The sequence below is a fragment of the Amblyraja radiata genome, chromosome 3 (assembly GCF_010909765.2).
Source record: "Amblyraja radiata isolate CabotCenter1 chromosome 3, sAmbRad1.1.pri, whole genome shotgun sequence".
Taxonomy (NCBI): Eukaryota; Metazoa; Chordata; class Chondrichthyes; order Rajiformes; family Rajidae; genus Amblyraja; species Amblyraja radiata.
The window spans coordinates 95,942,053-95,969,505 of NC_045958.1; the positions used below are offsets into that span (position 1 = coordinate 95,942,053).

Here is a 27,453-nt window from a genome sequence, read left to right on the forward strand (position 1 = left end):
ATGACTGATTTCCCACCTGTGCTAAACGCTCACCCCTGTGCTCTTCAAGAGCATGAAAAGTCTGACGAAGGTGTATCCAGCACGAATGTTAGTGCTTTCTCTTTTCACAGAGGTTGCCTGACCTGTTGTGGGTTTCCAGATATTTCTGTTTCCAGATATTCTCCATCTATCTCTGGCCCAAAATATTAAAAACTCAATCTTTTGAGGAAGAGAGTTCCAAAGACTGTTGATCTAAGAAACGAAAATCAAGTCATCCTAAAATGGGTGACCCCTACTTGTGAACAGTAACTCTTCAATCCAGGTTTGCTCACAAGAGCAAACATCTTCTCAAATCCATTCTGCAAAGATGCTTTGGGAGCTTAGTCAAGTTTTTTCTCACTTTAATGCCTCTAATTTTTACATCCATGACACTGCATGTTCCCCCAGTCCCACTCCAAACACGTCTGCTGCTGAAACCCATGTCCCTATCTTCAATCATTCCAGCCTTGTCACCTCTTACGTGAGTTTTAATCTGTACAAAACGCTCCATTGGCCTCCACTGGCTCCAGCTCGGGGGCATCTCAGTGTGAAGATTCTCTTTTCCCATTGTCTGTAAGCTGGTCCACTTTGCTAATCTTGGGATCTCTACCTTCTCCAGCTTGCCTCAGAAACATCCCCTCTTTGTTTCTCAGATCAATAGGAGCTCCCTTCCTCAATGACAGTGGCAGCACAGTGGCGCAGCTGGTAAAATGTGCAAACTCCACTCTGATATCACCCAAGTTTGGGATCGAACACGGGTCTCAAGCGCTGTGAGGCAGCAGCTCTGCCAGCAGCACCACAACACAGCACCAGAGATCTGGGTTCAATACTGAGCTTGGGTGCTGTTGGTATAGAGTCTGTGCTCGTCCCCATGAATGCTTGGCTTACCTCCGGATGATCCAGTTTCCTCCACCACCTCATAGATATGCGGGTTAAATCGCCCCTAAGATCCAGGGAGATGATGAGAAAGTGGGTTGATATAGAATTAGTGTAAAAGTATGACCAATGGTTGGCATGAACTCAGTGGGCGGAAGAACCTATTTCCATGCTGTCTCCATAAAATTACAACTTTTAACCACTCTGCCACAGGAGCTGGATCGTGAAAGCTGGCCTTTACTTCCTGCATCTCTTCCTCCTGGTTACCTCCGTGCAAATTCCAAATGATAACCATCACTGCACTCACCAACATTCCTGACCAATTCTCCCGGAGTTGGGACTGCCTGGGTGGCTGCCCTGTTTCTTGTCTCTTTGTTTAAATCAACAACACTGTAAATAGGATCCCCTTCAGGCTCCTGTGAACCTGTCAAAGACACAAAAAAGCAATGCGTATTTTAATGGAGAAATTTGGAGCTCCCAAACTGTCCACCCCATCCCCTCCCACAGGGTCAAAACTGTAGATAAAACGGAAGGGAATCCTGGAGTAATCGCAAAAAGCAGAACTTTCCAACCCTATCCTCAGGCGTGGTGGAGGATTACATAGAAGAGGTTCTTTGTGCAAACCTATGAGATGCATTGATCAGGTATTGTTACTTTGAGAATAATAGGATCAATTCCAAATTACAATGGCCTTTCAATGTATTAGATGGTGTATTAGGTATAATATCGGTCTCCTTACCCCAAAAAGCAATGTACAGGCAATTCCGCTATACCACGAAAGCTGCATTCTTAAGGAACATCTTATTGTAAAAAATTACATTCTGAACATAATTGTGCCAATGAGAAAAAGGAGGTAAGGGGCTAGTGATTATGAGGCTTGCAATGACAATGTTATTTCTCCCACTGGTTTTTTAAAAACAAAGATCTTTTTTATAGCTCCAAGTTTAGTTTTGTAGCTGCAATCTACAAATACTGATGGCTCAATGTTACATTGTTTAATAGAGTATCACTACACACATGTCAATTTAAATGATTGCTTGGCCACCCATGATGATCTGTATTCATAAGAGACATTGGTGACTGCTTACTGCAGGGAGGTTACAAGAACATGTTTTTTTCTCCCCAGGTTGTTTTTTCCAAGATAGCTTTTTTTCTGCTTTCCAAAGTAACTTTTAACCGGTTCTCTACTTCCTGATAGAGATTATTTTATAACCAATTCAAGCTACATAATAGCATTACCTAATTCAGCAATCGTGTTGTAGCCAATTTGCGATTTCAAAACCTATGTTGAGCAGAACTACCTGTACTTACTTTGCAGGTTGAGCAGCAAAGGTTCATCAGGCTGGTTTTTGGGATGACAAAGAGATTAAATAGGTTGGACCTTAAATCTTTAGAGTTAAGGACAGGTGTCCAATACAAAATACTTCCAGTAGGTTCGACAGAGTAGATTAATTCCCATGACTGAGGAATATGGAATCTTAGTGCAAGCCCTGGGCCTCAAGGCGAGTCTTTTAAGTATTAATATTCCACTTGAACACACAACCTGATCTGCTCTGAGAGGGATTGTCTTTGCTGATCTAATTAGGAGGCTATGGGAGGTAGGGAAGGAGGGTAGGTGGTAGCGACAATTGAAAGGCCAGTTATTAAATGCGGGTTTGAGCTCTGCTTTTCCAAAGAATGTCCTCAATATGATAGGAAGTTTTGGCAGATTCTCCTATTACCTGGCTCTGATCCTTGTGGTTTACGACCATTGGCCACGCTGGCATCAACACAACACGCACGCTGCTGTGAACCTGTCAAAGACACAGGAAAGTATTCTGTGAGAATTCTCTCTCGATACCTCTCCCACTCTCCTCCTTTAACACACTTCTCTACTCTCAGCTCTCACCCATCCAGGCCTCCTAATTCCCTGCTCGAGTTCTTTCCTTTCATAATCTTCCTTAAAGGCCCTGTCCAATTTCTGTTCCTTAAACTTTGCATATGCATCCTTTTCCTTAGAGGCTAAATTTACAACCTCTCATCATTAAATCACTCTCACTTCCTGATGCAAACTTTCCCAATAGCAGCTGGTCCATAACTACTTTCCCCAGTAAAAAGCAAAGTTCTGGAAAAATTCAGAGGGCCACGCAGGCTCTGGGGTGGAGAGAAATGGATAGATAATATGTTGGGTCGCGATCCTTCATCAGATTGATGGAGTAGAGGGGAGAAAGTTGGCAAGGAGAGTTGAAGGGGAACGGGTGTGGCAAAAACGGACAAATGTTGGTAGATTCAGAAGAGGGTTGAGTGGCAGACGGATGGAGCTGTGGCGGCGTACTGGCGACGACCCGACTTCGGAGGCTCGGCCGCGGGCCCAGTGGACGACATCGTCGGGAGCTCGCAGGTCACAGGTTGGTGATCTGTTTTTCCGGAGCTCCCACAACAACAGCTTCGCCCGCTGGACTGGTGGGCGGCAGCTTCGGCAACTTTGACCACCCTGGGCCGCGGAGTTTGAACCGGCCCGTTCGCTGAGCTCGGATTCAGCAGCGGGACTGACTTACCATCACCAGGCGGGGTCAGAACATCGGAAGCCTGGATCGCCTCAGCGCAGAGGGAGAACAAGGAGGGAAGAGACAAAGACTTTAAGACTTTTGCCTTCCATCACAGTGAGGAGGTGCCTGGTGAACTCACTGTGGTGGATGTTAAATTTGTGTTTATTGTGTGTTTTTGTTATTTTATTATATGTATGACTGCAAGGCACGAAATTTTGTTCAGACTGGAAGGTCTGAATGACAATAAAGGATACTTTACTTTACTTTACAAAGGATTGAGATAAAATGAAGACAATGAAGACAGATGTGGAATCAAATAAGGAAGGAAGAAAACTGTGTAATATAAAACCAAAGGGCAGGATGTGTGTCTCAGTGGGCCTCCTTGTGTCCCAGTGTTGAACACTATTCAGTACCAATCCTACCCTACCCTGTGATGTTCTGTTGCATTAATCATGCCACATGCTTGCTCAGTAGACTAGCAAAAAGTTTGGCATTTCTCCAACACACTAGCCAATTTCTACAAATGCACCATTGAAAGCAAGACAAAGTGCTGGAGTAATTTAGCAAGTCGGGCAGCATCCCTGGAGAATGTGGATAGGTGACGTATAGGATCGGGACCCTTCATCAGACTGATTGGGATACTGTCAGGATGCTTCACAGCTTGGAAACAGCTCCCCAAGACTAAGACATTTCAGAGAGTTGTGGATGTAGTCGAGTCCATCACACAGACCACACTTCCCACTATTGACTCCATCTGCACTTCACGCTGCCTTAGGAAAGCAGTCAACATAATCAAGGATCTTTTTCACCTCGGTCATCCCCTCTTCTCCCCTCTCCCGTTGGGCAGAAGATACATAAGCTTAAAGACTCAATCCACCAGATTCAGGAACAGCTTCTTCCCCCACTTTTGTCAGACTACTGAACGGTCCTCCCACAAACTAAGGTGTAGTCCCGATCTTCCAACTTACATCAGTGTGACCCATGCATTTTTTCTCTTTTTATCTGAACTTTTTCTGGAGCTGTAACACTGTAATGAAGGAACTACAGATGGCTCAGTGGCACAGCGGTAGAGTTGCTGCCTTACTGCGCCAGAGACCTGGGTTCGATCCTGACTATGGGAGCTGCCTGTATGGAGTTTGTATGTTCTCCCTGTAACCACTTAGGTTTTCTCTGAGTGCTCTGGTTTCCTCCCACACACGACAGACATAAGAATTAATGATACAGGGTGCTCGCTGGTCGGCACAGACATGGTGGGCCAAAGAACCTGTTTCCACGCTGTATCTCTACTAAACACAATATTATGTACTCTGGTATTTTTCTCTTCACCCTGCCTGTTGTACTTGTATATGGATTGATTGTACTCATGTATGGTATGATTAGATTCAACCAAATAACATGCAAACAAAGATTTTCACTGTATCACAGTAGAAGTGATTATAATAATAAATTAATACATGAATGCAAGCATTTGTTGCTGTTGTACAAATCTAAGGACCTAATCAAGAACCTATCAATCTCCGCTTTAAATTTTCCACTGACTAGACCTCCACTGTTGCCTGTGGCATTGAATTCCACTGATTCATCAGTGTTTGGCTAAAAAAAAATCTTCCTCATCTCCATTCTAAAGGTTTATCCTTTTATTCTGAGGCTGTGCCCTCTGGTTCTGGACTCTCTCACTGCTGGTAACATTCTCTCCATGCCCACACGTCCTTTTGATAGCATAGAGACCAAGGACCTATACATTTATACCTGAGTTCATATCTTCTTGCATTAAAGGCCAACATTACATTTGTTTTCCGAACTCCACACATTTGATACATAAAGTGAGTTATCTGTGAACATCGGTATTCCCCAATCTGTAACCGCTGGAACAGCATTGAAGTTTGACAGCTTTTTTTCCTGAAGTGGATTATCTCACATTTTCTCACATTCCCATGTTGTTTCCCAACGCACTTGGCTGGTCGATATATTCTCTTCAAACCTTGAGCCATCACATTCCCACTCAGTTTCACATCATCTGCAAACTGGTCCATGATTGAATCGGAAAGCTCAGAACCTTTTTCAAATGATACCCAAGCATTTGAAGAACAGCGAGGATCTAAGAACAGAATCACAACCGGACCTTCCCACAAATTCATCTGAGGGCAAGGGCAATGAATACCTTATCTCAGGACTGTATTATTAAGAACAGGAAATTCTGACCCTGTTATACCCAAGTCTATGGACAAGGTCTGTTAGGGTAGCAATGGTGAGGGCATACTTGACCCTTCAAGAGGTACAGCCCCAGTCTACTAGAACTGAAGATTTAACCTTGGCACACGACGTCTGTGCCGACTATAATGCCAAATTAAACTAATCGTATCTCTCTGCACATGGTTGATCTCTTTCCATTCCAAGTATATTTACATGTATAAATGCTCTTTAAACATTGCTAGCGTGTCAGCTTCCACACCTCCCCTAGTTGCACGTTCCAGGCACCAACCATTCTGAACAAATGGCACTTCTTAAATCTCCGTTAAAAACATTCCTACTCTCACCTTAACCCATGCTCTTTAGTTTTTGACATCTCAACCTTGGGGAAAAAAGACTAACTACTCTTTCTATATGTCTCAGAATTTGACATTCTTTGATCAGTTCGCCCCTCAGCATCAGATGTTCCAGAAAAAACAGTTCAACCTCTCCTTATAGCTAAAATCTTCTAATCCAGGCATTATTCTGTAACCCTCTGCACCGTCTCCAAAGTGTCCAAATCCTTCCTGAAATGTGGTGACCAGAACTGGACAAAATACTCCAAATGTGGCCTAACCAGGGATGACTGGCCTCCTGTTCACATTTCCGGCCTATAATATTTGAAAAAGCCACCAGTCCCAAGAACACCCACAACAGCCCTCAATGTAGTTGTTATTGGCAAACTCACCTTTTTTCAAAGATATGAGAGCAAATACCATCAGGCCAATAGCCAATATGGATAATCCAATATAGACACCTGGGTTCAAACATCCCCCATCCTTGAATAGGCGAATCTCACGCATGTCTATCTGGTGTTCATTCACAGCCACACACGTGTAATTCCCTGGCAGCCTGGGGTGAAGCAGCTCTCCCACAGTCAGTAGTTTCTCTGGATCATGCGTGACTATCATCTCACTAATGGTCACGGGCAGTGAGCTGTTCCCTGGGCCGATCCACGTGATGTTTGCAGGGGGCTTCCCTTCAGCCCTGCACACGAGGGTGTGTTCTCCAGTTACATTGTCGCTCACAATAGACAGATCCAGGATGGTGGCTGGGACTAGGAGAAGGAAGAAATTAAATTAAATTAATTGAATTAATCACTGTTGGTGTGTGCAGATAGAGTCCATGTGAATGGGGATTGGAAGGACACATCTAGGAGACTGCAGTGAAATATTTGCAGATATGATAGTGTCTTTGAGAAGCACATGGATCTACAGGGAATGGAGGGATATGGATCATGTGTCGGCAGATGATATTAGTTTAACTTACAGAACCATTATGTTCTGCACAGATATTGCGGGCCAAAGGGCCTGGTCCTGTGCTGTACTGTTCTATGTAATATTCAGTGAGAGAACATACAGGGTCCCGGAGTCAATGTGAATGAAAGAGACGGATGATACCCCAGGGCAGTCTGTGGATCTTTGTAACACAGACCATGTCACAGACACAGGGACTGGAGGTTCAGCAGGTGAATGTGGTTCTGAATCTCTGATCCTGCTACAGGGAGCTCCATGTATCTTTGCTGGAATCAGCACTGTTTTCAAACCACTAGGGGCAGTGCTGAGCAAGGGAAGCCCAGGGTAAGGAATGGAACCTACAATGGATTGGGCCGATCTCGGCTCCAGCTGTCAGTGGATCTCATGTCCTCCTACAGTTGTTAATGTGATTTTATCGTTCACAGCACAACACAGACAGATCTTTCCTTACCCACAACCTCCAGTTTAGTCTCATCCTGAGTCACCGTCTCCTGTGTGGAATTCCTGACCCAAACGTAACGGAAATAGTCACTGCTGTCGTCCAGTCTGAGCTCCTTCACGCTGATAGAGGCGTCTCCCTGGTCTAGTTTTCCCACCAGCTCATATCGACCTCCTCCCTTTACAGTGACAGTGTAGGGAGGGTTCACAGAGTGGAGGTAGGTGTGATTAAAGACTGTGGACTCTTCCCGTGGATTCCCCTTCATCCAGCGGACAGTGATGGGGCTGGGCTTCTTGTTCAAGGGGCTGAAGAAGCAGGGCAGTGTGGCTGAATCTCTTCTCTTCCCAATCACCATGGATGTCTTCTTCTTTCCATCTTGTATAGAGAAAAGTTGTATTTAACAATCTATTCCACATGGTTTATAAAAATACATCAACCATGCCTGTGACATTGATTCTCCATCCCACTCCCGCTCTGATCTGTCTGTCTCAGACCTCCTGCACTGTTCTAACGAGGCCCAATCTCAAGCAACAGCACCTCATCTTCTGTCTGGGCAGCATGAAGCTTTTGTGTTAACATTTAATACAACAATTTCAATAACTAGCTTAAGGGCCTGTCCAACTTACGCGATTATTAGGCGACAACGGGCGACTAGACGGTCGCCGCACGGTTGCCGGGTGTCACATGTAGGGTCGTGAGTCGTCTCCTCAAGTCGCCCAAAGATCCGTAGCGTTTTTCTGGTCGCCGCTGGGTTTTGAAATGTTCAAATCTTTTCGGCGACACTCAGCGATCTTGGGCTTGTCGTAGCTTGTCTTCTCCTGACGTAGGTGCTGTCGTAAGTTGTCGCCAGGATAACATAGGTTGTTGCCAGGATGATGTATGTTGTCGCTGGTGCTGACTTCGATGAATTCATTTGGGGACGACCTACGTCAACCTGCGTCAACCTGCGTCAAGAGAAGTCTTCAATTGTCACCGACAGGGTCGTAGTTTGTCGTAGCTTGTCGCGGTGGGAGGTCGGTTGACTTGAGTTATCGTAGGTTGTCACCTGTGTGGTCGTAGGTTGTCTAGGTGTGGTCGTAGGTGGACGTCCTAAGTCGTGACGATTGAGTCGCCGGTTGTCATGGCTTAACGTCGACTAGGTGGTAGGTTGTCGGAGACATTGTCGTAGGGGGGGTCCAGTCGCCGGTTTTTCGGCAACCTGCTACGACCATGACAGTCACCGGCAGTTGCCTAAAAAATCACCTAAGTGGGACAGGCCCTTTATTGTTAAGTATAAGAACTGGCCAGAACTGCCTCAAAAGTCAATATTACCTGACCCATACCACCATAGCTATAGGCTGATGACAATATCACTGGAGATGCCACAAGACTCCCGTCAACACCAACATTGGAGATGAGACAGTGGCGTTCACCTCTGTTCAAACATGAGAAAGTGAAGCCAATCGTAAGAGTGCAGTCCACATAAGTGGCACCCCAAAAAATGCCTCCCCAGCCTGTCTGAATGACTACCGTCCGGTGGCCCTTACCTCGGTAGTCATGAAATGCTTTGAGAGGGTGGTGAAGAATCACATCTGCGCCTTCCTCCCTCGGAACATGGACCTGTTGCAGTTTGCATACCGTCCGAACAGATCCACGGACGATGCGGTCTCCCAGGTCTTGCACACCGCTCTCTCCCATCTGGACAGCCAGAAGGGGGGCTACGTGAGGATGCTGTTCATAGACTACAGTTCAGCCTTCAACACGATGGTCCCCACCAGACTGGCCGGGAAGCTAATGGAATTGGGGCTCAACACCTCCCTGTGTGCCTGGGTCCTGGACTTTCTCACCACCAGGCCCCAGGTAGTCAAGATGGGAGGGGATACATCGAAGTCCCTTACCCTGAGCACAGGATTGCCCAGGGTTGCGTCCTCAGCCCCCTATTGTACTCCCTGTACACACATGACTGTGTGGCTAGGTTCAGCTCCAGCTCAATAATTAAGTTTGCTGATGACACTGTTGTGGTGGGCCTGATCTCAGATAACGACGAGAAGGCCTACCGGGAGGAGGTGGCTGATCTAGCACTCTGGTGCCAGGATAACAGCCTCCTCTTGAACATCAAAAAAACGAAGGAGCTGATCATGGACTTTAGGAGGCCACATCATCCGAGGACGTACACTCCATTGAGGATAAATGGGGATCCTGTGGATAGGGTGAACTGTTTTAAATATCTGGGCGTCCACATCTCCGAGGATATGACATGGGCATCACACGCCTCAGCACTCGTGAGTAAGGCAAGGCAGCGCCTTTACCACCTCAGGCAATTGAGGAAATTCAGAGTGTCTCCGAGGATCCTCCAGTGCTTCTACGCAGCGGCGGTGGAAAGCATCTTGTCCGGAAATATTACCATCTGGTTTGGGAATTGCTCTGCCAAGGACAAGAAGGCTCTGCAGAGAGTAGTGCGTTCGGCCGAACCCACTATGGGAACTTCACTCGCTCCCCTGCAGGAACTATACAACAGGAGGTGCAACTCCAGAGCCAATAAAATCATGGGAGATCCCTTCCACCCCTGCAACGGACTGTTCCAGCTGCTACGGTCAGGCAAACGCCTCCGTTGCCATGCGGTGAGAACGGAGAGGTTGAGAAGGAGTTTCTTCCCAGAGGCCATTCGGACTGTAAATGCCTATCTCACCAGGGACTAACTCTACTGAACGTTTTTCCTTCCATTATTTATTATGTAAAAGAATATATGTGTTATGATTGTGTTTATAATTTGTTTGGTTGTTTGGTTGTTTGTCTTTTGCACAAAAGTCCACGAGCATTGCCACTTTCATTTCACTGCACATTTCGTATGTGTATGTGACAAATAAACTTGACTTGACTTGACATCAAACCCACTCATGGGCTGTAGTGTGCTTATTGAAAATGCAAGAGTATCATGAGGAAGGCAGATGGACATACAACTGTCGAAAGATACTACAAATGTTTATCTAATACAGATATAGGCAGAGAAATGGCAGATGGAGTTTGATCCGAACATGTGTGAAGTGTTGACTTTGGGATGTTGAATACAAGTGGAAAATATACAAGGGCAAGACCCTTAAAATCACTGATGTAGAGAAAAATGTTGGGATCCAATTCCATAACTCCCTGAAAATGGCAACACGTTAAAAACGTGTACAGTATTCTTGCTTTCATTGGTCAAGGTACTGAATACAAGATGTGTAGGAAGGAACTGCAGATGCTGGTTAAAACCGAAGATAGACACAAAAAGCTGGAGTAACTCAGCGGGACAGGCAGCATCTCTGCAGAGAAAGGATGGGTCACGTTTCAGGTCAAGAAGAAGATACTTGACCCGAAACGTCATCCATTCCTTCTCTCCAGAGATGCTACCTGTCCCGGTGAGTTACTCCAGCTTTTAGTGTCTGTTTACTGAATACAAGAGTCAGGAAGTCATGTTGTAACTCTATACAACTTTAGTTACGACACTGGGATTATTGCATTCAGTTTTATGTGCAGTTTTACTTCGGAGTCACGTGAGTGACTACGTGAAGAGCCCGCCCGCCCGCATGCGCGTCATTATGTCTAGCGCATGGCGCAGCGACTGGCTGGCAGGCGCGCTGCTCCTCCAGTGGTAAGTTTAAAAATCCTACAGGTAAGTTTTAAACTTACTTTTCAGGTTGTCGTTTGTTGCAGGAAACTCTTCTCACAGAGTTTCCTGTGGGATATTGCATACGGTAACCCGGTCAGGCCGCGGGGAAACCAATTGGACCGCGGGGATGCCGACTACAGACCGCGGAAATGCGGGTAGTGGGTGGCCGTCGGGGTTGCTGCTCGAGTCGTTGACAGCGACCCTGACTTCGGCAGCCCAAAAGGAATGCAACTATACGGAGTCAGAGAGGCCTGGGCTGGACGAGGCTGGCCAGGAGGGTTCCCCTCCGTCATTACGGTGCGTTCTCGAGCGTTCTACCCATCCTGATATGGTCCACGGAGCAGGGCCATATCAGCGCAGGTCCTCGGGGGACTACGGCAGCGCCTGTGTTCAGGGCTGCTTACTAATCTCCCCTCAGTGGAGAGGGGTGCAAGGGGTCAGTGTGTGTCTGACCGCTACCCCGGAAGTGTGTTCAGGGCACGTTCTACATTGTGAATTAGATTCAGAATACCCGGGGGGGGCGACCAGAGTTCCCCTCACGTTACTAACGGCAACATCACCCTTGCGTCTCCTATGGCAGTCGTTTTTCTAAAGCTGGTACTGATTCTGTGGGCAGAGGTCTTCAGGCCCAGGCCCAGGCCCAAGCTGGCCTTCAGGGATAATATACTATCCACGCACCTCGGCAGTTCTACCCTCCAAATTAAGGACGGGAATGGGACCTACATCAGGGGCCTTTGGGCTTACCTCAAGACCACTGGTATCTATGCAGGTACGTGAGTCTGGGTTCCAAGGCATGGGTTGTGTGGTCTAGTTATAGTGTATTCTTTTATAGTATGGCTATACAGGGTGGGCATTTATTTAGTTGCCACTAGGTCACGTTGTGACTAGCATAACCTAGAGAAATTTTATTTTCACTTACACCAACAAATTGTGTGGTAGAATCGGATCTGCCATGGCAGTCTTGATCACTGGCTTGGAAAGCCTCATTGAGCTATACTTATCAGTCACCTGGGCGAACTATACATGGTGGTGTCATGGTAATTCTGCTCATTAAGGGCCTGTGGAAGATTCTTCCCCAAAACGCCGACTTATTCATATCAATAAAGTAATCAAATCTCTGATTTAACTGGGATGGGCGTCTTCATTCATGTAAACGTCTTTGCCCATGACAAATAACTGGCAGGTTTTGTTCCAGCATTTCACCCACTATGTCTGACGTACGGGGACCAGAGGCACTCCAGTCCTTCCCTGTATACTGCATTGGCATCAGAAAGGAGCAGGATTCGGAGTCACTAGCATGTGCAGCCTGTTTGGGGAATGAGATACCAACAGAGCATCGATTTCCACAGCTAGTCCTGGCGGCTGCTGAAGGAAGCAACCTGACAGCCCCAATTCAGAGTGAGTGCCAAGTCTTGGGCATCTATGTCAGACAAGATTGTGATTCGTCACAGTCAAAGAACGCTCCATCTAAAGGCATGTCAGGCAGCAGCTCCTGGTTCAGGGTTGCAAATTTCCTCCCACTCAAATGACGGAGTGGTAGAGAAAGTGCTATAGGAGTATGCACATGTGCCTGAAGCAACGCCTAGTTCAGGGTTGCCATTCCTCCCACTCGGTTGAGCGCAGTGATGGAGATGGTCCTAAATACATGCACACATGCCTGAGGCAGCTCCTGGTTCAGGTTGCATAAGTCCTCCCAGGTGGCTTTAGTAATGAATTTTATAAAAGATTTCAAGAGATAACAGTCCCACGCTTACTTAAATTATATACTCACGCTTTTAACGAAAATAAATTACCGGAAACATTAGCAGAATCAACTATTACGCTTATACCAAAAAAAGATAAAGATTTAGAAGAACCGGGCTCATACAGAGCCATATCATTTTTAAATACAGATCAGAAAATCTCAGCTAAGACCTTAGCAAGAAGATTGAGTAAATATATTAATAAATTGATAAATCCAGACCAAACGGGGTTTATACCTAAAAGACAATCATTTAATAATTTGAGACGCCTGTTTAATATAATGTACTGACATAAAACGGAAAAAGAAGATAGGTCTCTCTGGACGCAGAGAAAGCATTTGATCAGGTAGAGTGGCAGTACTTATACAAAGTACTTCAAAAATTTAATATGGGTGAGAATTTTATTGTATGGGTAAAATTATTATATGATAAACCGACGGCAAGAATATTAACTAATAATATGTTATCTCCAAAATTCCAATTATCGAGGGGCAATAGGCAGGGATGTGCATTATCACCCCTGCTATTTGCCCTTATGATAGAACCTTTGGCTGAAAAGATAAGAATTCATCCGAATATTCAGGGTATAATACTAAAGACTCAAATAATAAAATCTCATTATATGCAGCTGATATACTTTTATATATTACAAATTCACAAATGAGTATTCCAACCTTATTAAATTTAATAGAGGAATTTGGGTCTTTTTCAGGATACAGAATAAATTGGAATAAAAGTGAAATTATGTCATTAAAGCCTCAAGAAGCGACTAACTTATTAAAATTCCCCTTTAAAATAGCAACAGAAAAATGTAAGTATTTGGGTATTCAAATTACTAGAAGATACAAATCATTATTTAACGTTAATTTTATGCAGTTATTAAATAAATTGAACGCGTTGATTAAATTCTGGAAAACGCTCCCGTTGTCATTAATAGGCAGAATAAACGCTATAAAAATGATTTTTTTCACCACAAATATTATACCTATTTCAATCTATACCAATATATATACAAAAACACTTTTTAAAATAACTAGATTCTAATATTACCAACTTTATTTGGGACTATAGATCACATAGAATTCAAAGAAAACACCTGTGTAAACCCAAAGATGCTGGGGGACTTTCACTTTCTAACTTTTTGTATTATTATTGGGCAGTGCATATTAAGAATATAATTTATTGGCTGGATAGCCTTTCCCAACAGACAGAATGGATAAGAATGGAGAAAGAGGATTGTTCTCCCTGTGATATAGGAGCGGTCCTCTTCTCCCCGATAAAATTGAATAACACAATATACAAGAATAACCCAATTATCCATAATACAATAAGAATTTGGAAACAAATAAAATTAACTTTAAAATTAAGAAACCTATCAGTGTTAATGCCAATAATGAATAATCCTTCATTTAAACCATCTCTTATTGATAAAACATAAAACCAATGGGAAAGAATGGGAATTAAAAGGATAGGCGACATGTATGAAATGGGAAACCTGTTATCATTCCAACAATTAAAATTAAAATTTAAGCTGAATGACAACCAATACTTTAAATATCTCCAGATCTGTGATTTTATGAAGAAATATATACAAAGACATCAAACTATAATTTTAGACCCACTGGAAGAAGCAATGAATATTAAGACTGACTCACAGAAATTAATATCATATCTATATAATAGTATCTTAAATAGAGAACTACCATCAACAGAGGCACTTAGAGAAGATTGGGAACGAGAACTAATGATAAAAATCACGAAAGAAACATGGGAAAAATATTTGATATATATACCATATAAACCATATAACCATATAACAATTACAGCACGGAATCAGGCCATCTCGGCCCTACAAGTCCGTGCCGAACAATTATTTTCCCCTAGTCCCATCTACCTGCACTCAGACCATAACCCTCCATTCCTTTCCCATCCATATACCTATCCAATTTATTTTTAAATGATAAAATCGAACCTGCCTCCACCACTTCCACTGGAAGCTCATTCCACACAGCTACCACTCTCTGAGTAAAGAAGTTCCCCCTCATCTAAACTTCTGTCCCTTAATTCTGAAGTCATGTCCTCTTGTTTGAATCTTCCCTACTCTCAATGGGAAAAGCTTGTCCACTTCAACTCTGTCTATCCCTCTCATCATTTTAAAGACCTCTATCAAGTCCCCCCTTAACCTTCTGCGCTCCAGAGAATAAAGACCTAATTTATTCAACCTTTCTCTGTAACTTAATTGCAGAAACCCAGGCAACATTCTAGTAAATCTCCTCTGTACTCTCTCTATTTTGTTGACATCCTTCCTATAATTGGGCGACCAAAATTGTACACCATACTCCAGAATTGGTCTCACCAATGCCTTGTACAATTTTAACATTACATCCCAACTTCTATACTCAATGCTCTGATTTATAAAGACTAGCATACCAAAAGCTTTCTTTACCACCCTATCTACATGAGATTCCACCTTCAGGGAACTATGCACAGTTATTCCTAGATCCCTCTGTTCAACTGCATTCCTCAATTCGCTACCATTTACCATATACGTCCTATTTTGATTTGTCCTGCCAAGATGTAGCACCTCACACTTATCAGCATTAAACTCCATCTGCCATCTTCAGCCCATTCTTCCAAATGGCCTAAATCTCTCTGTAGACTTTGGAAATCTACTTCATTATCCACGACACCACCTATCTTAGTATCATCTGCATACTTACTAATTCAATTTACCACACCTTCATCCAGATCATTGATGTACATGACAAACAACAGTGGACCCAACACAGATCCCTGAGGCACCCCACTAGTCACCTGCCTCCAACCTGACAAACAGCCATCCACCATTACTCTCTGGCATCTCCCATTCAGCCACTGTTGAATCCATCTTGCTACTCCTGCATTTATACCCAACAATTGAACCTTCTTAACCAACCTTCCATGAGGAACCTTGTCAAAGGCCTTACTAAAGTCCATATATACACCATCCACTGCTTTACCCTCATCAATTTCCCTAGTAACCTCTTCAATGAAGTTGTACTTAGAATGTAACATGCCAACATATATTTGGCACCTGAAAAAAGGTACCACTGTATTGTATTTACTAATAAAATTAAAAAAAAGTCCTCCCATTCGGATGTATAAAGGATGACGATGGAGCCATATATATTATAAGACCATGGGAGATGGAGTCGCAAAACATGCTTGGTACACAGGCATGCACAGACAAATTGAGGAGACGGTTGGTGACACCTGGTTCAGGTGCAATTACTCCCACTCTAAAAAGATTGTCTAAGGTTAGTATGGATTAACTCCAAACAGGAACCTGAATATGACTGTGCCGGGGTCCCATGCTTAATGCATAATGCACGAAGGTAGCATGAGGGAAATCGGTGCTTTGCCTCTAAAATTGCTGCTCCGTCGGGGACGGACTAGCCACTACAAGAGAAGTTGGCCAGCAGCATCAGCGAACTAATGGGAATGACAACATGGACAGAGTCTGCAAATTAAATTTCGCTGCAACTCCAGCAAAGGTAAGGGACCTGGAGTTAGAGACGCTGGTAAGTAGGTCTCGTTATTTACCTCCATGAAAGTCACTATGGTGGATGAACAGTATTCAGCATTGCTCCACTAACTTTTCGTCAGTAAATCTTCAGTTATATTACAAACTGATGCGAGTGCTTAAAGATGTGAAATGACTAATACCATCTCTAGTTACGGAGGTGATGGGATTTGCATGAGTTACCTATTCTCAGTTCTATGGTATCAACTACCTTTAGACACTAGGTGCATTCTATGGGTTAGGGTTGTGCGAATATGCATAATCAGCATGCTCAAGTCCAAGTTGATACACTTTGGTGGTGTCATATGTCAATCATATGGGTGCAATCAAGTCAAAGTATCCGAGGATGGTTTACCTAACCTCATTTGGCACTGGTGTATCATCACGTAAAATCAATGTCAAAACAGATTGGATGTTGGATCACTAAGTATTTAATGACTTGGTGACTCATGGTACACTAAAGATCGAGATGTTGCATCCAGGCTCAATCACCAGTAGAAATGTATATATATATGTGGCATGGTAGTGGCGATAGATGCACTCTCGCTACACTGGGGAGGTTTGTCTTCCTCCATTTTGCCTCATCAGTCGGGTCTTACAAATATTCAGTAAATCCCGCTTCAGGCTTTTGTAGTGACCTATGCAGCCATGGTTTCCGCTGATGTTGGGAATGATATAGAACTTTATATGGTTAATTCTAACATAGAATTGCTGTTTCAGCCCGTGACTCGGGCAACCATCCAATGCATGAAATAATCAATTTGTTGACATATATGTGGCACGGATAACTGACGACTGGGATTTCAAACTCGAATGGGTCTTTGACAAAAAATAAGTTATAGTACCATTAACTGGGCCATACTTGCCTTCTCATCATATTCTGCTAGGAGCGGGACCCACTCTGTTGGATCTCACCCTCTGATATCCAGATTCATGAAGGGTATCTTCAACTCAAACCTCCCAGGCCCAGGTATGCAGAGATATGGGATGTTAACATTGTGCTGATGCCGCTTCGCATGTGGGCTCAGGCTACATCCCTGTCCTTGGTCAAACTCACTTACATGTGGTTATGCTCATGGCACTGGGTCAGTGCAATGGGTCCAGTCATTGCATAGCGCAACTGGATAACATAGTTACATCTGCAGGCAATAACAATTTATGTTCATGGCTTAGTCAAGCAGAGCAGACCAGGGGCATCAGGTCTAACTGAATTTGGGCTAACCCCATGGACCTTCGGTTGTGTGTGGTCTACTACTATACGTTAAGGTCACTTAGAGCCTCAGGGGCACTGATCTAGCAATCAATCAATCAATCAATCAACCTTGATTGTCATCTTGCAAAGCAACAGTTGTACAGTGCAAAATGAGAAGACGTTTCCCAGGGAATACCGGAGCATCGCACATGAAATTTAAAACATTACACACATAATAACAATAATAACAATCCAGTCCCTGATGAAACAGTATAAATAGTTAAAAGCAGGTAAAACAGCAACATAAAAATACAGTAAAAACAATCATTAAAATGTCCAGGGCAGCTGATTTGAGTGACCAGTGCTAGAGGTATTAAAATGTCATTGCAAAGCCGCAGAATAAGGTGACCGTGAGTACAGAGTGAATGTTTAGCAGCCTCACAGCCTGTGGCTGGAAGCTGTTCAGCAGTCTTGTAGGACGGGCTTTGATGCTACGGTGTCTCTTGCCTGATGGCAGGATACCCAGGTGTGTGTGGAAGGGGTGCAGTTTGTCCTTAGCTATTCTCAGAGCTTTTTTCAGACAGCGGCGCTGGAACAGTTCTTGTACCGAAGGTAGGGAGACGCCAATGATCCTCTCTGCTCCCCTCACTACCCTCTGCAGAACCTTCCTGTCTGAGCAGTTGCAGTTGGAGTACCACGTGTTTATGCAGTGTTTGTTAGTTACATAAACCTCATAAGAAGGTATCAGTACAGACCATCTCCAGGTGGTTAAATGGGTTCTGGCTTGTGCAGGAGTGACTCTGACATTTTAAATCTCACTCCAACAGGGCTGTAACAGTTCAGCGGCAGGGTTATGGACATTCCGCTGTACCACATCCTAGCATCTGCAGGATGGTCAAACGAACGATCTTTCCATACATTTTATAAGAAACCCATTGCCAGACCGGGGGTATTTGCCAACTCTATTTTAAGTTCTGTCTATAGTTTCCTCCCGGATGACAGGGGTTACTATTGTTATTACTTGTTCATAAAATAGCATCAGCATGTCTATATCTATGTCATGTCTGAATGCATGATTATGTTCACTCATCCTTGGTCAATTGATGTAGTGTGTGATGCATGGACTCGTTCCACGGCATGAAGTCACAGAGCTTTGAAATCATCACGTAGTCACTCACGTGACTTCGAAGTAAAATAGTGATATTAAACCATAACTTACCAGTTTGATCTTTATTTTATGTGGAGTTACGATGAGGGATTACGTGCCCTCCGCTCCCAACCTCTCCTCATAAAAGTCAGCTGGTAGTTCTAGTTTCTCAACTCTTACTATATTCAGTTCATCAACTGTTATCTGTGATTTCACACCGCTGCTTTGAAGTTTGACGCGCATGCGGGCTGGTGGGCTCTTCACGTAATCCCTCATCGTAACTCCTCATAAAATAAAGATCAAACTTCAAACTGGTAAGTTCTCGTTTAATCTTACTATTCTCACCCATTACAGGAAGGATGTGGAGACTTTGGAAAGGGTTCAGAAGAGGTTTACCAGAATGCTGCCTGGATTAGAGGGTATTAGTTATAAGAAAAGGTCGGACATACTTGAACTGTTTCTCTGGACTGTTGAAAGTTTATAAAAATATGAAAGACATGGATAGGAGAGAGAGTCAGAACCTTTTGCCTATGGCGGAAATGTCAACGAATAGACGGCATTGTGATAAGGACAGAGGGGAAAAGATGAAAGGAGATATGTGGGGAAAGTTATTGTTTACACAGAGGGTGGTGGGTGCCAGGAAAATACTGCTAGGGGTGGAGGTGGAGGCAGCTACGATAGTGGAGTTTTAGAGACTTTTTGAAATGCAGGTAATGGAAGAAATGCATCACCTGCAGGTAGACGAGATTAACGTAGCATCATGTTCGGTACAGACATTGCGGGCCAAAGGGCCTGTTCCTGTGCTGGTCTACACTGTCACTGGGAGCTCATTCCTCTTAAGGTTGTTCAATATGATATTATCGTTTACAGCATAACATACGTTTCCTTACCCACAACCTGCAGTTTCATCTCATCCTGAGTCACAGTTGTCAATGTTGAATTCCTGACATAAACGTGACAGGAGTAATCACTGGCGTCATCCAGTTTGAGTCCATTCACTCTGATGGATGCGTCTCCCTGTGTAAGATTTCCCACCAGCTCATATCGATTTCTATTATTTACATTTTCAGGAATGTGATTTGCTGCTGGGCGGGGAGAAGTGTCACGAAAGACAACAGACCATTTTGGTGGATTCCCCTTCATCCAGCTGATGGTGATGGAGCTGGGATTCCTGATCGAGGGACTGAAGGAGCAGGGCAGTGTGGCAGTCGCACCCTTCCTCCCAATCACCATGGATGCTCTGTCATTATCACCTTGCATAGAGAAGAGTTTTAAAGAGTGAATATGATTTAGTAATTGAATACAACAACAACACGGTCTTTATCAATAGTTCATCCATACTTGTGACTTGGATTCTCCATCCCATTCCCACTCTGATCCATCTGTTCCTGACCTCCTGCACTATTCTAATAAGGGCCAATCTCAAGTAAAGACATCTCAGCTTCAGTCTGGACAAGATGGAGCCTTGACCTTGAAGACCGGGAACCGGAGAGGAGGATGGAGGGTGACTAAAGGCGCGGTTAACTGAATTAGGAGGAATGGGGGGGGGGGGGGGGGGGGGGGGGGGAGGGTCTTAGGTTCTGCACCCTAAGCACATCTGTGGGAGGCACGATTCATAAGATTAAACATGATAAGAGTAGAATTAGACCATTCGGTCCATCAAGCGCCATTCAACCGTGGCTGATCTATCTCTCCTAACTCAATTCTCCAGCCTTCTTATTACCTCTGACACCTGCACTAATCAGGTATCAATTTATCTCTGCATTAAATATATCCACTGACTTTGCCTCCACAGCCTTCTGTGGCAAAGAATTCCATAGATTCACCACCCTCCTACCAAAGAAATTCATCCTCATCTCTTTCCTAAAAGAACGTCCTTTAATTCTGAAGATAAAACCTCTCGTCTTCGATTCTCCCACTAGTGGAAGCATCCTCTCCACATCCAAGCCTTTCCCCATTCTGTCTGTTTCACTGAGGTCCTCCCTCATTCTTCTAAACTCCAGCGAACATAGGCAGTGCCGTCAAATATTAATCTGATGTTATCCTACTCATTCCTGGGATCGTTCTTGTGAACCTCCTCTGGACCCTCTCCAGAGCCAGCACATCCTTCCTCAGATATGGTGCCTAAAATTGCTCACAATATTCCAAATGTGGCCTGACCAGCGCCGAAAGAGTCTCAGCACTACATCCCCACTTTTGTATATAAGCCCTCTCGAAATAAATGCTAGCAATGCGTTTGCTTTCTTTACAACTGATTCGACTTGCAGATTAACTTATTGTGAATCCTGCACCAGGATTCCCAAGTCACCTTACACCTCAGATTTCTGGATTCTCTCCCCATTTAGAAAATAACCAACACCTTTAATCCTATTACCAAAATACATGACTCCACACTTTTCCACACCTTTCCATCTGCCATATCTCTTCCCACTCTCCCAACCTATCCAAGTTCTTCTGCAGAGTTCCTGCTTTCTCTGCACTACCTGCCCATCCACCTATTTTCATATCATCTGCAAACTTGGCCACAAAGCCTTCAATCCCCTCATCCAAATCATGAATATACAACGTGAAGAGCAGCGGCCCCAGCACCGAGCCCTGTGGAACACTACTAGTAACTGGCAGCCAACCAGAAAATGCCTGGTTAACCGAATCAGGAGGGGTGGAGGGGTTTTTAACTTCTGCACCCTAATCTCATCTGCGGGAGGAGCCCCCCCCACCGCACACCACCCCTGGGGAAGAAGGGCTGAAGAGGGCTGACGTGCATTTTGCAGTTCTGTTTATATCTTTGTTTGTGTTCTCGGTCTTCAGTTTCCATCCTTAATTTATCAACCAGATAATTTCATCAACAGCAAACCTAGACTCACCCTTTCAGAGATGTTTCCTATTTCCAATCCACCCCTCTATACAACCTCTGCAACTTCAGCTAACTTAATTTAAGTTGCAAAGATCATTGAGAGAATAACTGATTAATATTCCATTTTGCTTATCTTCAGTAGAACTGGTTAGTTCTGATAAAAGAGAGGAAAAGTAACATCCAAAATTCTTGAATTCAATGGAGTCTGCAATGATGCAGCGAGCCCTGTTCTTCAAATTGCATTAGACTGGTTATAAGGAAGTCACAAAAAATAGTCAGAGGGGGAATTGCATGGATGATTAAGATTACAAGCACCAGAAAGCTCAGGATTAACCATGTAGATTGAATAAAATGTTTTCCCTCGTTCCCCCGCCCATCAACTGCATTTATTCCTTGGGAAAGAAGCCAACATAATCAAGGATCACTCACACCCGAGTTACTCTCTCTTCTCCCCTCCCCCATTACCAGAACCAGAGGCTGACAACAATGTCACTGGAGGTTCCATGATTCTCCCATGAACACCAGCAATGGAGATTAGACATGATGTTTATCTATGTTTAACCACTAGAAAGTGAAGCCAATCACAAGTAGACTAAAAAAATGGCAGCTCAAATGATCAACCTGTCCATTCCCTCCCGCACACACAGGTATCTCCAGATACATTATCACCATCGCTCCAAGATGGTGGCTGAAGCCTAGAGAGGGATAAAAGTCAATTACATTCACTGTTATTCATTGGTGCAGGGGGAGAACCAGGAAGGGGTGAAGATTTGAAAGAGACCCAGCGGGATAATGAAGTGAAATATTCAGAGAGGAAACAGAACAAAGCTCATCTCACAGTTGTTCAATGTGATTTTATCATTTATTCCTCAACACTGACTGTTTCCTTACCCAAAACCTGTAGTCCCGTCTCATCCTGAGTCACCTGAATATTTTTCTTCAGAGGGGAATTCCAGGTCCAAACATGACAGAAATAGTTGTTGGTGTCATTCAACGTGAGTCCCCTCACTCTGATGGAGGCATCTCCCTTGTCTACGATTCCCACCAACTCATATCGACCTCCTCTATTTACATTGTCAGTGCCGGGACCGCTTGTGGGGTAGGAGCGGGTATGTTTAAAGAAAACGGACTCTTCCCATGGAGTCCCCTTCATCCAGAGGATAGTGATCACCCTGCTATTTGCACTCGAGTGGTTGAAGTTGCAGTTCAGTGTGGCACCACCTCCTCTCTTCCCGATCACCATAGATGCGCTGACATCACCTCGGATAGAGAAAGATTTAAAATATGGACATTATTCATTGGTCGGATGCATTACCCACATTTATTTTATCAATACTTCACCTGTGTCTGTGACCATGTTGATAGACACAAAATGCTGGAGTAACTCAGCAGATCATGCGGCATCTCTGGAGAAAAGGAGTAGGTGATGTTTGTGAATGGAAGCCTTCTTCAGACCTGAAGAAGAATCTATTCCATTTCTCCATAGATGCTGCCTGGCACGTTGTGTTATTCCAACATTTTGTGTCTATCTTCGGTATAAATCAGCATCTGCAGTTCCTTCCTACACATCTGTGACCATGTTTCTCCATCCCACTCCCACTCTCACCCATCTGTCCCTGACCCTACTGTGCTGCTCTAGAGCAGTGAAATGTAACTGTAAATGTAACTTCATCTTCTTTATAAATAATATGCAGAATTCTCAAATCAAATTGAATAGAGTAATTGCAGGTGACCGGCTTGGATTTTTATATAACCTACAATGCTGCTAAATCATGTCTAAAACCCTGGAACATTGTGCTGTCAGTCCTGCCCCTCGCTCAACCAAAACTCTAATGACCACAACATCAGTTCCATGCATTAATCCAAACTCTACATTCATCTGCATTACACATAATACGCATAGCATTGAAATAAACACACTTCAGCCCATCAGTTCCACTGCGTTCATTACCCTGGCCCCGCCAGTCCTTCTGATCAGTCTTAAGCTGATGTCTACATCCCATTCAATCTTTCCACCTGCTGCAGTTCCCAACCTTCTGACAAACTAGATTAAACCCTCCTGAGTAGCAGCAACACAACGTCCTACATGGATATTGTCGCCCCTCCAGTTGACTTGCATTCAGACCTGATTAATTTTACAGCAATTTATGTTTTAATTCTTGATGAAGGGGAAGTTCTGTTGACAATTTAAGTGGAGTTTAGGGTTAGGGTGGACAATATATCTAACTGGGTTGATAAGGAAAGATCCAGTCAATGTAGCATATCTCTACTATATTTCCTACTGCATATTCTACTACATGTTCATTTTCCATCGAATTGTAAGATTGCAGATGGAATATGAAGAGGTGGAGAAGGTGTGTGAGATAAAAAATTAACAGAGACACGCACCGAGTGCTAATACCTACACAGAAATGAGATAAGATAGTTAAACAGAACAATGCTCAAGGGTGCCAAAGAACATGTGGAAAACTCCTTCTGAGACACAGTTAAATAAAACAAATGTGAAGTGCGAGACGCTGGGCTCAATGATGAAAGTATGAAGTACAAGATTACTATAGTTATATTGCCATAAAACAGAAAAAATCAGGAGAGAAACAAATGATTGTCAGGTTGATGATCAGAACTGGGAAAAGTTACAATAAAACAAATGTATTTTATGTTGCTGAGAAGTGGGAATGTGAAGGAATCTATGATAGGTTGGGGACAGGATTGTCCTAGTGTTCGGCTGTTGTGGTCACTTGATTGGTAAGTGAATAAGAGTAAATATAGAGGGCAGCCAATATCACAGTATCACACGGCTTGATCTCCTCTTGTTCCTACTGCCAGGTAGAAGGCACAGGAAATGTGAACATTTACCTCCAGGTTCAAGAAGACAATTTTGCCATTTAACAGGTTGTTTTGATTTCACTAAAGATCTCCCTCCCGAACTGTGATTCAGCAATCCAGTTATTCGTCCATAACAGATCAGTGCTGAAGTTTAGTTGTGTTTAGGTTCATTGTGGCATCATCAGACTCTTGCACCAAACTATTATGCACTTTGTATAAGGTTGCACTAAGTACTTCAAATGTATAACTGATATAGTATTATTGTTTGATGTAAATGTATTATTATGTTGCATCAATGTGCCTGCAAAGTTGCAGCAATGAATAATTGTGTTGTTCTAATCGCAGTGCATATGACTATTAAACACACCTGACTGGAGTAATTTGGGGGATTGTGTGGAAAGAATGTGGGACTGGGACTGATGGATGTCTATGGACAGAGGGCTCTGGGGAATAGATGGATTTCACAAATACTTGTGGAAAATTTATTTTCTCCTGCTTATGATTCAAAAACCACATGTCAGGGAAAAAGCAGTCTGACATTTATGACAGAGGTCAAGAAATTCCCTACAAGAATGTTTGTGAACCTTCTAAATTTTCCATCCCAGAGTTTAGTTTATTGTCACCTGTACCAAGGTACGGTGAAAAACTTTTATTGCATGCTAACCAGTCAACGAAAAGACTATACATGATTACAATCAAGCAATCCACATTATGCAGAAGCTGTGGATAAAAAGTAGTTGAGTAAGTTCAAACCAAAGGTCCTCAGTTTTTCTGGGTCTCATGGAGATCACTGTCTGGGGGATCTCTCAGTGAATGAACAAGGTCCAGAATTAGCCATGATTTTATGGATGAGAGTTGGTTCGAGCATCTGTGTTCTGACTCCTTCTCCCATTTCACGTAATAGTCTAAGCATTGTTTTAAAAGCCAGGGACTACCCCTACCTGTTCACTAACACTGCCTGAACAAATGCTGTCTCTCCAATCTGCCAGGGTCAATTTTGATTCTCTGTTTCACCATTCTACATTTAATGCTGCCTCGAGAAAGTATCCAGCATTATCAAGGACAATTAATACCCTAACATTCTCATACCAGAAGATACAAAACTTGAAAATAGGTACCACCAGATGAAGAACAACTCCTTACCTATTGTTAGTGTCTTGAATGGACCTCACAAATGCTAGGGTTGAATGACCCGATCTTCCAATCTACCACGTTAAACGCTTGCACTACTCTTTAGTAGCACTTTCACTGTAGCTGCCATACTACATTCTCCACTTTGTTTATTTTCTATTTTACAGTGCCTGATGCACACATCTAAGGTATGATTCTTCCAACCTCGTCTATTGCATTCTGTGTCCCCAATGTGATGAATACTTGTGTTCAGTCTGCCAAGGCCTGTTGGAGCTCCTGGTTACCAAGCTTTTTAACTACTCTTTCTGTTTTCACACTGACCTGACTGTCACTGGCCTTGTGTATTATCAGTGTGAGAACACACGCAAACTGGAAGAACAGCACCTCATGGTCAACTTGTGTAGCTTATAACCCAACCGTATGAACACTGAACTCTCAAAGTTCAAGTAATACCTCCCCCCCCCGCCCCCTCCACCAGCCCACTGTGCACACATTGCTCCCATTATCCCAGTCACACTGCTCCTTTCTTCTCCCGTATTCATCTCCCATCCTCGAATCCCATAGTTCCTTCTATCACAAGTCTTTCACCTGCCCATCTCCCCTGGCCCATTCCATCCATTTGCCTCCGCCTTTACATTTTGTTTCCTTGTCTGACACCTTTTACCACTTTTCACCACTCGCCATTATCACTGGCTCCACCCATCTGATAAGCATCTCCCCCGTGCCCCCCCCCCCCCCCCCCACCCACCTCCATCCACCTATCATTGGGCAAGCTTTGCCCCGTTCCCATCTTTCTCCCTACTATTCCATCAGTTTGAAGGGAACCGACCGGATAATTGCCTGTCCGTTTCCTCCATCGATGCTGATGACCCACTGTGTCTTAAGCATTTTGTGTTTTGCTCATGGTTCCAGCATCTGCAGTTTCTAGTGCCTCAATGGGATGATTTGTCTGGATAGCACTCGGAAAAATGTCACTGTATCTCAGTGCACCAGACAATAATAAACCAACACCAATATCTGAAACTTAACTGGAGGAGATATAATATGTGACTATAACAGCAGGCCAGATGTAGCAATGACATCACCCCATTCCACAGTGACTGTACATCATGGTCAAGGCAGAAATGAGGAGTATGAGTGAAGATGGTTATCAAAACTACAGCAGGATCTTGATCAGCGGGGCAAGTGGGTTGAGGGTTGGTTAATAGAGTTAAATTCAGTTTAGTGCAACGTGTGTATTTTAGGCAGTCAAACCAGGGCATGATCTCCCAGTGATGTAGCCAACAAGTCAGCAGCTTGAACAATTGCCAGCCATGCCAGTAACATCGGAATCACAGGAAGCAGGAAGGAAGACAAATTGTTTGTTTGCAGCACAATAATTCCTCACCTGATGCTGTGATTCGCCCATGTGGGCATTCATAATTTGCTCCTGTTTGCTCTGTGAGCACAACACGACAGTTGAGGATCTTGTTTGTATCCGTCGTTCCCAGCTGATTAATGATTATGGAAGCATCGTTCTTCCGAGGGTCCCCCATTGGTCTGTAGCGAGCTCCTACATTATCCAAGATCTCATTTTTATACTTGCCGCTTGATGGATAATTTTTGTATTTGAAGATGGTCTTCTTGGTCCCCTTATCTTTCAAGATGATGTTGATGTTGCCTTTGTATTGATGGTGAGGGTGAGTGAACTTGCAGTACAGGACCACGAGCTTCCCCTCCCTCCCCATCACCATGTCCGGTGTCTCCATGGTCCAACCACTGCTATTGCAGCCTGTGAAGACACAGAGATGTAACGTTAAGACTGAACTGAGGGCCACAGTCACTGTAGGAGGCTGCGCCCACCTTGGGTCCCTGCCCTTGTGGAAGACAGTTAAACTGCGATGCTGCTGTGCTGTTTGTCACCCTCACCATGTGGTGAGCTGTGAGAAACGGGGAGGTGGGACTGTGACACTAACAGTTGTTCCCCTCCTCCAGGCTGTGCCGGCACTTCACGGGAGCCACATCTCTCACAGCTCTATGCTGCTG

At 43.9% G+C, this 27,453-nt stretch overlaps 1 protein-coding gene across 1 annotated transcript; it reads right to left on the minus strand.

Moving 5' to 3' along the window:
• Nucleotides 1-5,483: 5,483 nt before the first annotated feature.
• LOC116971578 lies at nt 5,484-27,180 on the minus strand. The gene is made up of 6 exons (XM_033018813.1): nt 26,816-27,180; nt 22,363-22,731; nt 19,508-19,870; nt 7,359-7,721; nt 6,451-6,708; nt 5,484-5,560 (listed from the first exon to the last, which is right to left on the minus strand). The coding sequence occupies exons 1-6, from the start codon at nt 27,174-27,176 to the stop codon at nt 5,484-5,486; spliced, it is 1,791 nt and encodes a 596-aa protein (XP_032874704.1). The 5' UTR covers nt 27,177-27,180.
• Between the last annotated feature and the right edge of the window lie 273 nt (nt 27,181-27,453).